General features: G+C 39.9%; 1 protein-coding gene across 3 annotated transcripts in view; it reads right to left on the bottom strand.

Moving 5' to 3' along the window:
- ME3 (malic enzyme 3) overlaps nt 1-14,156 on the bottom strand; it is a 314,844-nt gene that overhangs the window by 115,401 nt on the left and 185,287 nt on the right. For all 3 annotated transcript variants that reach the window (XM_027848248.1, XM_027848247.1, XM_027848249.1), the window contains exon 5: nt 2,839-2,914. In XM_027848248.1, coding sequence (XP_027704049.1) covers nt 2,839-2,914 — 76 coding nt within the window. The remainder of the gene's footprint in view (nt 1-2,838; nt 2,915-14,156) is intronic.

Here is a 14,156-nt window from a genome sequence, read left to right as displayed (position 1 = left end):
GTCTATTTTACTTCTAACTACTACTTCCCTCAATCTGTCCTTCCTTTTATCATCCTTCCCCCCCACCCCAATCCCTTTCTTTTATCTCCTTCCCCTCCTATTTCCCTATTGTGTAAGTTACATTTCTATACACAACTCAGTACATACATATATTCTTCCCTTTGAACTAATTTTGATGAGAATGAGGTTCAAACATTGCCTGTCACGCCCCCCCATGCTCCCTTATTCTGAAAAAACTCTTCTTTGTGCCCCAGTTTTGTGAGAAAATTATCCCCATTCTACCTCTCCTTTTTGCCTTTCCCAGTACATTCCTCTTTCTTACCCCTTCATTTTTCTTGGAGATCATTCCAATATAATTGACTTATATCCATGTCCTTGTCTATGTATTGTCCTTTTAACTGCTCTAATATGATAAAGTTCTTAGGAGTTACATGTATCATCTTCCCATATAGGAATGTAAACAGTTTAACTTTATTGAGACCCTTATGATTACTCTTTCATATTTACCTTTTTATGTTTTTCTTGAGTCTTGTGTTTGAATATCAGATTTTCTATTCAGCTCTAGTCTTTCCTTCAGGAATGCTTGAAATTCCTTTATTTCATTAAATATCCATTTTTTTTTCACCCTGAAGGATTATACTTAGTTTTTCTGAGTATGTTATTCTTGGTTGTAATTCTACCTCCTTGGCCATCTGGAATATGATATTCCAAGTCCTTTGCTCCTTTAACATAGAAACCGCTAAATCTTGTGTGATCTTGACAGTGGTAACACAATATCTGAATTGTTTCTTGCTGACTGCTTGAAGTATTTTCTTTTGTAACCCTGGAACCTCTGGAATTTGGCTATAATATTCCTGGGAGTTTTCATTTTGGGATCTCTTTCAAGAGGTGATTGATATAGTCTTTAAATTTCTATTTGACCCTCTGGATCTAAGATCCTGGGGCAATTTTCTTTGATTTCTTGAAACATGATATCTAGGTTCTTCCTTTGATCATGGCTTTCAGGTAGTCCAATAATTCTTAAATTCTCTCTCTTTGATATATTTTATAGATCAGTTGTTTTTCTTATGAGATATTTTGCATTTTCTTCTTTTGACTTTGTTTTATTGTTTCTTGATGTCTCATGGAGTCATTCACATTCACTTGCCCAATTCTAATTTTTTTTATTTTTTATTTTCCAATTCTAATTTTTAATGAATTATTTTCTTCAGTGAGATTTTGTACATCTTTATCCATTCAGCCAATTCTGTTTTTTAAGGTGTTATTTTCTTCAGTATTTTTGTGCCTTTTTTTTAATGAAGCTGTTAATTCTCTATTCATAGTTGTCTTGCATCACTCTCACCTCTTTTCCCAATTTTCCCCCTACCACTCTGAGCTTTTTCTTTAACTCTTCCAGGAATTCTTGTTGGGCTTGGGTCCAATTAGCATTTTTCTTTGAGGACTTGTAGCTGTTTTCACATTGTAGTCTTCTTCTGAGTTTATGTCTTGGTCTTCCCTACCACCATAGTAGCTTTTTATGGTCAAATTCTTTTGTTATTGTTGTTGTTGTTTAATCATTTTTTCCAACCTATTTCTTGACCTTGAACTTTATATTAAAGTTGGGCTCTGCTTACCTGTGGGTGTGGAGGTGCCACAAAATTCAGGCTTTTTTGCACTGCTATTTTCAGAGCTAGTTTTGGGGGTCTGTAACTTTTTGGTGGTTCCAAGGTACTCAAACATCTGAAGGGGCATGTGGAAAAAGGATTAGACTTTTTTTGTTTGGCCATAGGACAAAACAAGCAGCAGTGGACAGAAGTTGCATAGAAGGGGAAAGGAGAAGGGAATAAGCATTTGTATAGTGCCTACTATGTGCCAAGCACTGTGCTAAGTAAGCACTTTTAACAAATATCTCATTTGATCCTCACAACAACCTTGTGAAGTAGGTAATGTTATTATCCCCATTTTACAGCTGAGGGAACTGAGGCAAACAGAAGTTAAGTAACTTGCCCGTGGTCACACAGCTAGTAAGTGTCTGCAGATGGATTTGAATTTAAGTCTTCCTGACTCCAGACTCCAGCATTCTATCTCCCGAGCAACCTAGCTACCTAGGCAAACTTTTGGGCGAAATATATAGAAAACATCCCAGCAGTAAAGTCATTGTGAATTATCATTTGTCTGGGGTACTGTGAGGTCTAGTTATGTTCAAGTATGATTAAAACTCATCCCTTCCAATCCTGAGATTCTGAAATTCTATGAGAAAAACATAATAAATAATAATAAAATGTTCTTCCTCTCTAGCCTTCTCCTTTCAAATATATGCACCTGGTACCCTGTAATATAGTGGGTTTGTTGTCAAGAGGACCTGGGTTTGAATACTGATTCTGGCACTTATATTAACTGTGTGACTGTGGGGAAATTCACCTCCTCTCCCCAAACCTCAGCTTTTTCATCTGTAAAATAGGGATGACAAGAATACTTGCATTACTTTTCTCACTGGTGTGTGTGTGTGTGTGTGTGTGTTTAACTATAAAATGCTACTATTACTACTTGGACTTCCCAGAACTGGGGACCTCTGGAAAGAAGCCAAAACTTTGCTTTCCCCATTTTTTAAAAAGAAATAATAAAGAAAAAACCTCATATGCTCTGAAAGGAAGAAAAGGAAACTTTTGCTTGGGCTGGTCAGATGATCCCAAATATTCTGGTGTTCTGAAGCAGGCCTGTTTCCTGGGTTTCTGATGTCGTTCTGGCTCGAGCTCAGGCAACAGCTAGTTTAAAATCTAGAGAGGTCTGTCGGCTCTACAGTTGAGGCTTAATGATTCACCCACCATCCAAACAACAGCAAGGAAAAGAGGACTGTACCTTAATATTGTCTTCTGGCCAGGAGTTCAGCATTGTGGCAATGTGGCCTTTGTCATGAATGGTGATAAAGAGCCCACTAAGAAAAGACACATACACACAGAGAAACAGAAACCATGTGGTCAAACCATGAAATGCAGTGAGGACCAGCAGCTTAAGTTTGAATTAAGGTTAATGTGAAGTATATACATGGCAGAACCCAGGCTTAGGTAAATTTGCTTTAGGTCTACGAACCATCTCTTCATATTTAGGACTCAGATTAATTTTTTAACTTTCTTTTTGTTTGTTTGTTTGTTTGTTTTTTAGGCAATTGGGGTTAAGTGACTTGCCCAGGGTCACACAGCTAGTAAAATTTTTTAACTTCCAAGGGGAAAAAATTACAAAGAAAAAAAAAGGCAGCATCCTGTTGCTATGGGGCAGTGTTTTCAAACCTCTGGTGGAAATTCCCACCTGGGATCACCAAACACCCACAGAAGGGTCTCTAAGGATCCTCTGCAAAAGCTGGAGCAGGGAGCAATGCAGACAGGATCATAGAACTAGGGCCAGATGGGAGCTCAGAGGCCATTTGAGCCAACCCTAGGTTTTTATGGAGGAGGAAACCGAGGCTCAGAGAGGTTGCATAGTTAAGAAGTGGAAGAATCCAAATCCCACGCTTCTTCCACAACAACAATGGAGGACTGGACTAATCGGACTGAAGTCTGGGCTTTACTGAATGTAGTCACATTTTTGGGAAATATGCTCAGACGCATATGTTATAAGAGGACACTCCTATTTATATAAGAGAAGCCTATGGAATAGGATATGTGGGAAGCTATAACTGGGCAGCAGTTACTTTTCTGTCAGTGGTGAGGACTCATGGGTCCAGGGGTGAGTAGTGGGCAAATAAGGAAAGTAGAAAAAAAAACTGAGAGGACACCGTGAAGTAGCATTGGTACTATGCAGCAGGCAAGTCAGACCGTATCTCCACTGTAGCTATGGTAACTACAGGGAAGAGGCTGTGGGCCCTTCTATCTGCTAACGTTCTGCTGCCATTAGTCTGGCACTGTGTGTAGTGGATTGGAGTGCCGGATTTTTCATTAGAAAGTCCAGGGTTCAAATCCTGCCTCCGATAGGAAGAGGGAGTAACCTCCAGGAATGAGGGGAAGACAGGGTAAAGAGACAGAGGCAGGTGATTAAATGTTGTATAGTACCAATCCGATTTCATGGTTCCCTCTCCGCTCCTTTGTCTGCATATCTTCTTTGCTCTGTTTTGCATCACATTTACTTGTGTGTCATATCTAGCGCTGCTTCCCTTTCCCTCTTCTAAGTAGACTATGAGTTCCCTGAGGGTAAGAACTATGTTGTTTTTTATTTTTGCATTCTCAGCTCCTGACAGAATGCCGTGCTTAAGCAATGTTTCTGAATTATGTTAATTAAATTTAATTACTTTAATTAAATCTAATTATTAGTAGTTATTATATACTATTTGTATAATATATAATATAATTATAATATCTAATATAATAATTAATCAGCTAATTAAATTAATTAATTTAGTTAGAAACATTTTCAAGCACTTACTATGTGCTAAGCCCTAGGGATACAAATAGAAACGTGTGACAGCCCCTGCTCTCAATGAGCTTACATTTTATGGGGGGAGACAACATACCTAGGGGATTTCAGCAGCAAGTCAAATGGGAAAGCCCAATGGTTCCTTAGGTGCTCTGACAAAGCTCATGGTAATGCAGCTTTTAAACGTCATTTCCACTAATGGAACCATATTGATTTCTGATGTTAAACCATTTGCCAGCACAAATTTTGGTGGTAAGAATTCTCTCTTTTGAGTCTTTAGTAGCTAGGGCCACTAAAGAGGCTAGGCCTGCAATTCCTGCAGAGGGACTTGACAGGTTGAATCTCTGGAGATAAGATTTGCTCCCATGGTAACAGACACAAAACTACCTCGGTGGGCCAGTGATGAGGCTACAGGTCTTCCAAAATATAGCTCCAGGTAGCTAGTCTTGATGTCCTAAAGATCTGTTGTAATTTCTAGTTGTGTCTGTTTCCATACTCTCTCCCTGAAGAGGGCCCAAAGCCTCTTCCCTAATGACATCTTAAGAAGCAATTATTTTGTCAGTTCCCTCTCACTTTTTAGATTTAGGGAGTCAACCATACAACCTTGAGACTAGAAAAGGCAGGAGAGAACAAGGGGGCCCTGGAGGTGAGCTGAATGCACACCACAGAGCCTGGTTCAGGACTTATCAGTTAATGGCTTCTGATTGGAAAAAAAAAAGACAATGTAGAGATATTAGGTCTCACTTTTGCTTTCCAGGCACAGAACATCTTGAAGATGAAGCCATGCAACCAGAGAACTCTCCAAGGCAAAGAATTCCTCTGAGTAATGAGATCAACAGTGCAATTCAAGAGTATGTATTGTTTTGCCCAGCTATTCACCATTCCTAGCATTAAAAGATGCTCATTTAGCATAGAATAAATCATTGGAATCATGATGTATAAAAACACTAATTGGAAAATTTTCTTAATTATATAATTTATCCACCAATTGTTTCTCATAGTTTTTTCCCCCTATTTCCTTAAGAAAACTCATTTTTGAACATGGAGAGTCAAAATAGAACAAAAACATATTAAGTTACCAACCTATGAAATCCAAAGAATCTTGGAGTTGAGGAGACCTTAGAGGTCATTTAGTCCATTCCCCTTCCCTAAGCATGACTCTCCTCTACAGAATCCTTCATTTGCTGCTTACATATTTGTGGTGACAGGGAACTCGTTTCCTTACCAAGCAGTCCTTTCTATTTTCAGATAGTTGTAATTGTTAAGGGGTTCTTCCTTGTATCAAAACAAAATCTGTTTCTCAAAACCTTTCACTCTTAGTTCTACCCTTTGTGGCCAATACAAGTCATTTTCCCACATGATCACTCTTTAAATATCTGAAGGCATTTCAATATGTTCCTCGCTTTCCCCATCAGGCCTTCTCTTTTGTAGATGAAACATTTTCATTTCCTTTAAATGTCCCTCATATGGTTTGATTTTGAGTCTCTTCTATATCTTAGTCACCTTTCTCTTAAAACTAAGCTTGCCAATGTTCATCCTGATATTTTTTTTAACATGATACATAAAATGATCAAATGGAATAAAACAATCATTAACCTAGTCCTTTAAAACCTATCGTGTTTTTTTTCACAATAACCCTTTGTGATAGGAAGTATGAATGCTATTTTCATTTTACAATGAGAAAACTGAGGTTTAGAGAGGTTGAGATCAATTCTATGAAATAAGCATTTATTAAGCATTTACTATGTACTCTATACAATGCATTTACTATATACTATGCTGAGGGCAGCTAGGTGGTGCAGTGAGTGCATGGTGCTATGCCTGGAGTCAGGAAGACTCGTCTTCTTGAGTTCAAATATGGCCTCAGACACTTTCTGGCTGTATGACCCTAGGCGAGTCACTTAACTCTATTTGCCTCAGTTTCCTCACCTGTAAAATGAGCTGGAGAAGGAAATGGCAAACCACTCAATGTCTCTGCCAGAAAATCCTAAATGGGGTCACAAAGAGTAGGACACGACTGAAAAATGACTAAACAATAACAAATATACTGTGCTGCAGGTATAACAGATGGGATCTGAACTCAGAATCTTCTGATTCTGAGTCTAGCATTCTTTCTGTTATGCTCATGCTAATGAACATAATATGATGTGATATAGTAACATGACACTTGTGGAAGAGATGGAGAAAAAAGATTACGTGAAGAAGAAAGTAGGTGGGATCAAAAATTGACTGATTAACTAAATACAGAGAGTAGTGATTAATGGATGGAAGTCAAGTTGGAGTTGGGTATCTGGTCAAATTCTACATGGTTCTGAGCTTGTCCTAGTTCTATTGAATATTTTTTTTTCATCAGTGACTTGGATGAAAGCATAAATAGTACACTGATTAATCAAATCTGTAGACAAAACTTGTAGGAGTACATTGGATGACAGAATTGAGATCCAAAAATATTTTAGAAAGCTACAGTAATGGATAAAAGTTAGCAAAAGCACATTTCATAAAATAAATATAAAGTATTACATGATTTTTAAAAAATCAACTGCATGAGTACAAGATGGCAGACTTGCGGCTAGACTGAAGTTTATGTGAAAATGGCTTACGGATTTTAAGTAGACCACCAGTTCAGTATGAGTCAGTGGTGTGATCTAAGCTGCAAAAAAAGTTCATTTGAGCTTCTTAAATACTTCCAAATAGCTGTGATTTTAATCATTTACTTGCATTGCAACCATTTCTACCCCTTAACAGACAAACCTCAGAAGTTCCTGTCATCAAAAAAAGTGTCTCCTGGTGGCCAACTTTATGGTGAGGGGCCCCTTAATTACTCCTTCTATTACAGACACCTTGTCTTTCCAGCTTGGTAATGCCTTCCAGAGGCTGGGCTGCGTTACTATAGACTTTGACAACCTAGAGTCATCTCTATGCTATAAGTAGGACTTTAGTGGGGAAATACAATCTTAAGCTGCATGATCAGAAGGTGGGGGGGGATAGTCCCCCTGTACTCTGCCCTAGTCAGACCACATCTGTAGTAGCACATCCAATTCGGGTGTTACATTGTAGAAGGGTTGGAGTGGGTCCATAGGATAGTGTCCAGCATGGGGAGGGAACTTGACATCATGCCACTGCCTCACATATATTATTTGGAAAAAAAAATTGTGCATGTAATCTGGAGAGTGGAATATTTCAGGGTGGAGAAGGGGAAACACAATAACATTCAAACATTTGAAAGGCTGCCAGATATGAGGGATTGTACCTATTCTCCTTGGCCTCAGAGGACAGACTAGGATCAATGGGCGAGCTCCAAAGGGGTAGATTTTGACCCGATATTAAAAATAAAACTTTCTGACAATTAGAACTGTCTCCCCTAACTTTCCCCCACTCCAATGGAACGTGCTGCCTCATAACATAATAAGTTTGCCATAACTGAAGTTTTCTTATTTTTTTTTTAGGTCTAGCTGATAATTTGGTAGGAATTCTATAGAGGGAATTCATGCTTTGAGTAGGAGGAGAATTGGGTGACCTCCAAAGTCCTTCCAATTCTGAGATTATCTGTCCTTGTTTTTATATACAAGGGTGTATAAGAATCAAATTACAATGTGACTTTCTGAGCTGAGCATGCTCTGCCCTGTAGTGCTGGTCTTTTGGTAATACAAATAAACATCCATTTCCCTTTTTTTCCCCAGGCCCTGTAAGTTTGGATGTTTATATGCTGGCTTTTCTTAGAACAGAGTCTTCCTATAACTTCCCTGCCACTTGAAGCCAAGTCTACATCCAAGCCACTGTGGTCACAGATGGACGTATCTTTCCCCAGCCAGTGTCCATCCACTTTTACAGAGCATCAGTGGCTGTGCCAAATGAGAAGGCTGATGAGGTGATTAGCATATCTGTGGTCAGGGCGCTCCTTAGCTAGCTGCGCTCTGTGCACAGCAGAGGGACCGGCTGACCTGAAAACGTGGGCCGAGAAAAGCACAATAGAAGCTGCATCCTGAGCCCTGATTTTAGCAGCCTAGGCCCCATGAGGAGGAAGGGTGTTGTCCAAGATGAAAATCAACATAAAAAAATAAAGAAGGGACAGATTTTCCTCTCCACATCCTCACCTCCTGTGCCCCTCTAGTTATCACTCCCAATAAGAATTTTCTCAAGGCTTAAAACTGTTCCTATATATATTTCATTTATTCTTTGTGTAACCCATGGGTTATTTGGGCCAAAATTCTTGACATGATGGACCTGGGTTTAATTTCATAAGATTTCTTACAAAATACCAATAGTTTGTTCCCCTTGTCTATGGAAATTGTGGGAATTGTCAGTACCCAGGTCATTTTGCTGACTCCAAAAGGGCCTTTAGCTCTTCTATAAGCACTGAGGATAAGGACGTCAAACATAGGCTAGGTTTTATTTTACCCAACAAAAAATGAAGAATGGACTTATACATGAGACTACTGAGAGTCAAGAAAACCTTCTCTACTTTCCCACAAGGTACTATACAGTCTTCACATTCAACACTATTCTTTGTGGCTTCAAATTATTAAGATGTCAGTTTTCTTTTGGGACCCACCTTCCTCATTGGAACAAAAATCCAGGGTTGCTAGAGGGTTTGAATTTCTTCATGCAGAAACCATAGTCCACCTGATTCACATTATAATTAAAGAACAACACATAGGTTTGTTTCTTCAAGCTGTGGTTCTTCTTGGAGCACACAGATTTCTACTGTGGCAATCTTGGCCCTGGCTCCCTGCCTAATTGAGGGTTATTTCTTTTTCCTCTTTCTTTCATCACGGCTGCCTCTCCCGGGCAAGAGGGCACATAGACGGGGCAGCTAGGTGGTGCAGTGGATAGAGCACCAGCCCTGGATTCAGGAGGACCTGAATTCAAATCTGGCCTCAGACACATAACACCTACTAGCTGTGTGACCCTGGGCAAGTCATTTAACCCCATTGCTTAGCCAAAAAAAAAAAAAGAGAGAGAGGGCACATAGATGCAGTGACCTACAAGTTCCACTCTCTTCATCTGGCCTGTTGCTGCCTCCTGGTCCATTAGAGCAGGTGTCTGTCACTGTTTTGATGTCCTCCCCTGGCCCTGAGGTCCTTGATGTGTGTGGTTCCAGGTAGGGCCATGTAGATGTATAGGCCTCTCTCCAGCTTCCCAGGCAGCTCAGCATTTCCATTTCTTTACTTTGAGGTCCACGTGTTATTATATCTGGAAATAAGTCTCTTCTTTTGCATGTACCCCAGGCATCTCAGGAGAGTGGAAGGGTTTCCCCAAAGAGTCAAGAGGAGATTCTCTCCATACCTGCTACAGTCCATTGTGGCAAACTATAGCATGGAACTCTACAAAGAGCACTGGCCTCAGAGACAGAAAACATGGTTTAGGGCCGGGTCTTCCAGTTAGAATCCAAGGTTCTCAGAGTTAGAATGAGTCTCTTCTATACTACCCTGAAAACCCTGGCAGACAGTTACTCAGCATCCAGTTCTCAGTTCAACTCTCCTCCGTAAAATAGGGATGATGAGATCTGTACTACCTGCTTCACAGATACGAATATGAAAAGCTCTGTAACCTATAACCTGGGGAGCATGACATAAATGAGAGGTGTGATGGTCTTTTGTGCACAGAGGCCCACATAGCTAGCCTCTGTTCTTCCTAGGCTATCAGCCTTTATTTCCAGCTATGCTCTTTCAGTCTAGGGAAAAAGCAATGATTCTAATAAAAACAACAGGACCTTAAATGAGGGAAACAAGAAAATCGTGTCTTGTGCGATGTAAGCATCTAGGTGGCAAAGAAGATAGAGGACTGGACTTGGAGTCAAGAAGACCTGAGTTCAAATCCTGCCTCATACACATAATAGCTGTGTAGATCCTGGGCAAATCATTTAACCTCTATGGACCTCAGTTTCTTCATCTGCAAAATGAGGATAATATTGATGCTTACCTCTCAGAGTTGTGAGTATAAAATGAGATAATATTTATAAAGCACTTTGCAAACCTTAGAGTGCTATATAAATGCTAACTATTAGTAATATTATCATTGTATATCACTACAGTTAAAGAAAGAAGAAAGGATGTGTTTCATTCATAGCTATAGTCCTTTTTAGGTAAGTGCTCTAAAAGGCTTTGCGATAGTATGGATTCTGGATGGGTTCAAGGTCATGGTCCTTCGAGAGGAATTTTCTTGGTAAACTGATTCTGTTGGAAAGAAAGAATGAATGTGAAAATCGACTTTAACATCTCTGCTCTGCAGAACTTCCACGTAGGAGTTCTGAGGTCTTTTCCAGATTCTACAGGCAAAAGCAGGTGGGTTGAATTTCTGCCTAGTAGGAAAATGCATGATGGTGGTTAATGATTCTACCAAAGCTTAATGCAGAGGCAGCACCAGATTATTAGAATAAGCAGATGTGAGATCCAAAGTATGACACTGACTCATTATACGATCATTTAACTTTGCTGAGCATCAGTTTTCTCATCTGTAAAATAGGAGTAATAATAATACTTGTACCATGCCCCCTTCTAATCTATTAATGGATTCAAAGATACTTATATTATCTTCTTCGCAGAGTCAATTTTTTCAGTCATTTTTCTGTCATGACTTTTCATGACCCTATTTGTGGTCATCTTCTTGGCAAAGATACTGGAGCGGTTTGCCATTTCCTTCTCCAGCTATTTTACAGATGAAGAAACTGAGGCAAACAGGATTAAGTGACTTGCCCAGGGCCTCATAGCTAGTAAGTGTCTGAGGCTGGATTTGAACTCAGGCCTTCCTGACTTCAGGCCTGGTGCTCTATCCACTGTTCCACGTGTTTTACAAACATGGTCTCCTTTGATCTTCACAACAATCCTGTGAGGAAAGTGCCATTATTATCCCTATTTTATAGATGAAGAAGTTAAAGGTAGAAGAGGTTAAGGGACTTGCCTAGAGTCAAAGAGCTAATGTGCCTGAGGCAGGATTTGAATTCAGGTCTTCCTGACTTCACACCTAGTGCTCTATCCACTGAATTACCTGGCAGTGAGACTCTCCACTGGTAAAGGTCATAACCTGTCATGCAGTCTCCCATGTGGTCTTGTCTGCTTCCTTCCATAGACCCTCCACAGAGCAGCTGCCCAGTATGGTGGAGACTTTCCTCTGATTCTTTCAATATTTTGTGGCTCCTAGGGCAGAGCTTGGGATGTGCATCTGTTATCTCTCAGTATCACTAGATGACCAACCCCCTCCTTTTTCAGGATACAAGTCCTTTTACCTACTTACTGGAGTTTTAAGTGAGCAGTGATTCTCACAGTCTTGGATAGGATAAGACTATTTGCCCCCTGAACTTAAAAAAAAATCCAAAAACTTTGCCTGAACTTCATGAAATAAACTGTAGATAAAGTCTCCTCACTAACAAGACACTGTAAATTACATTAGTATCTCCAGCTTCCATCAAGGCCTGAGAAAAATCCCTTTGAGTTTTTTTTTTTTAATTTAGTTACCCGAGAAAGAAAGAAAAACAAAGATAAGGCTCACTTAGCCTCAGAGATCTGGCAGTCAGAGAAACAGACTCTTACTCTTAGGCCTTATCTCAGGCCTTTAGTCAAGCTGTGTTTAGAGAGTTCTCTTCAATTAAAAAAAGAAAGAAAAAAAACCCCACTCAAAAAGGCAACACTTATTTAGGCCACTTGGCACCTAGTCACCCCCAAAAGAAAAAAAAAAGGAGGGAGTTAATTAAAAAAGGTCAGTGACATTTGGAGAACCACTCAGGCCTGAATCATTATGAGGGACATATACTTTCAACTCTGTATGGAACAAAGCCTCTCTGTTCACGATAAAGCTGCCATTCCATGCATTTTTGGCTGTAAAGAAAGCACCATCCTCTTACTGCCCCAGGCTGACAGTGGAGGAGCTATTTTTAAACCACAGAGGCACTTGGGGAGTAAACAACCCAGGAGGAGAAATTAAGTCTGATAAATTTATTTAGGATTTTCTAGGCCTACAACTTGCCTATCTGTGTTCTGTGTTAGGCTCTGTGGGAGGATACATGGGACTGTATCCTCCTATGCAAAATACAATCCTTGCCCATTAGGAGCTTAAAAATCACACTCTTAATTGCTGCCAGTGAAACATAGTGAAATGTCCTTCCTGGGATTTAGGGAGAGAGGATTAGTAGATAACTGCACGGTAAGGGTTTGGTAACATAATTTTCTTATGATTGAAGTATAAAAAGACCTGAGTCCTGGCCTTTGGTTTCCCTGTCAGGCTGTTTAAGTTAGCCTGTTTTTCAATGCTCTTCCTTTACTTCCTAACTAAGATGACCTGAGCTGGGCCATAGCCAGTTGTCTTGACTTGTGTTTTGCCACTGGACTCAGATGACTCTGGAGGAGAGAGTGAGGTTGATGACTTTGCACAGCTCTGCCTCACCTAAATCCAACTCACTTGCAAGTCAAGACACCACCCTCCTGAGGTCATTGGTCCTCTTGGAGAAGGAAGGGTGAATGACAAGATGACCTGACAAATACAGTGAGTTACTTTTCATTTTCTTTCTTTTTTTAACCTCTGGCATATCCAGCATTACATCATAGGATCTTAGATCTTGAGATGATAGGAGACGGGGGCTTTAGAGGTCATCTAGTTCATTACTCTCACTTTACAGGTGAGCAAAGTGAGGCCCAGAGAGATTATGAGACTTGCTGAAGGTCCCACAGGTAGTACATGGCAGATCCAGGATTTAAACCCAGATCTGACTCTAAATCCAGTGCTACACCCTCTGTACCACCTTGCTTCACATCTACATCATCTAGTTTAGTCTTTTTTCTGAGGGCCAAACTTCCTTCTATGATATCCTTGACAAGCGGTCATCAAATAGGTGCTGGAATACTTCTAGTGATGGCCAACTTATGTCTTCACAGCACGATCTATTCCACTGATGACTACTCTTTTGGGAATTTCTTTCCTAGCAAGCTGAAATCTGCCTTCTTATAAATTCTACCTATTTATCTTATCTTTGACCTTTGGAATTATGAAGAACAAATCTACACACAAATCTATACACTTTTTTACACAACACTTCCCATGTATGAAGATAAGTACCATGTTTTCATTTTTCTCTTTTTTAGGCCATGTATTTCTAGCTCTTTTAGTCATTCCTTATGTAATAGCATTCCTTGACCCTTTATCATTTAGTTTACGGTCCTCAACTTTGTCAATCTCCCTCTTAAAATGTGGCTGAATTATATACAATTCTCCAAATGTGCTCTGATTAGCACAGTGCAGAAGGGCTATTTCATGTAGTCTAGACACTAGATTTCTACAAATACAGCCTAAAATCAAATTAGACTTTTAGCAGCCTCATTATTTGGCTGGCTCATATGAAATACTCTTGAGTTTCTTCAGCTGCTCTTCCTATGACACAATTTCATTTCTTGCACTCCAGATCATCCTCCATTTGGCTGTCACAGTGATATTCTTAAAGTGCAGGTCTGCCCACCTCACTCCCCTTCTTAATTTTATAAATTTTAGTGGATCCCTATCACTTCCAGTTTCAAATATAAAATCCTGTTTGTTGTTCAAAACCCTTCATAACCTGGCTCTCCCCCTACCTTTCTAGCCTTATACTTTATCCAACTTCCTTCCATACAATAGGTGGCCCAGTGATACAGACCTTGTTACTGCTCCTGGAACAAGATGCCCCATCTCCTGACTGGGCATTTTCAGTGGCTGTCCTCTATGCCTGGCATGCTCTCCTTCATCTCCACCTCCTGGTATTGATGGCTTCTTTCAAGGCCCAGTTAAAGTCCTACCTTCTAGAGGAA

This window comes from Vombatus ursinus, unplaced genomic scaffold (genome assembly GCF_900497805.2).
Source record: "Vombatus ursinus unplaced genomic scaffold, bare-nosed wombat genome assembly UNPS02005659.1, whole genome shotgun sequence".
NCBI lineage: Eukaryota > Metazoa > Chordata > Mammalia > Diprotodontia > Vombatidae > Vombatus > Vombatus ursinus.
The sequence above is the reverse complement of the archived record's forward strand: the minus strand, read 5'-3'. Positions and strand labels throughout refer to the sequence as shown.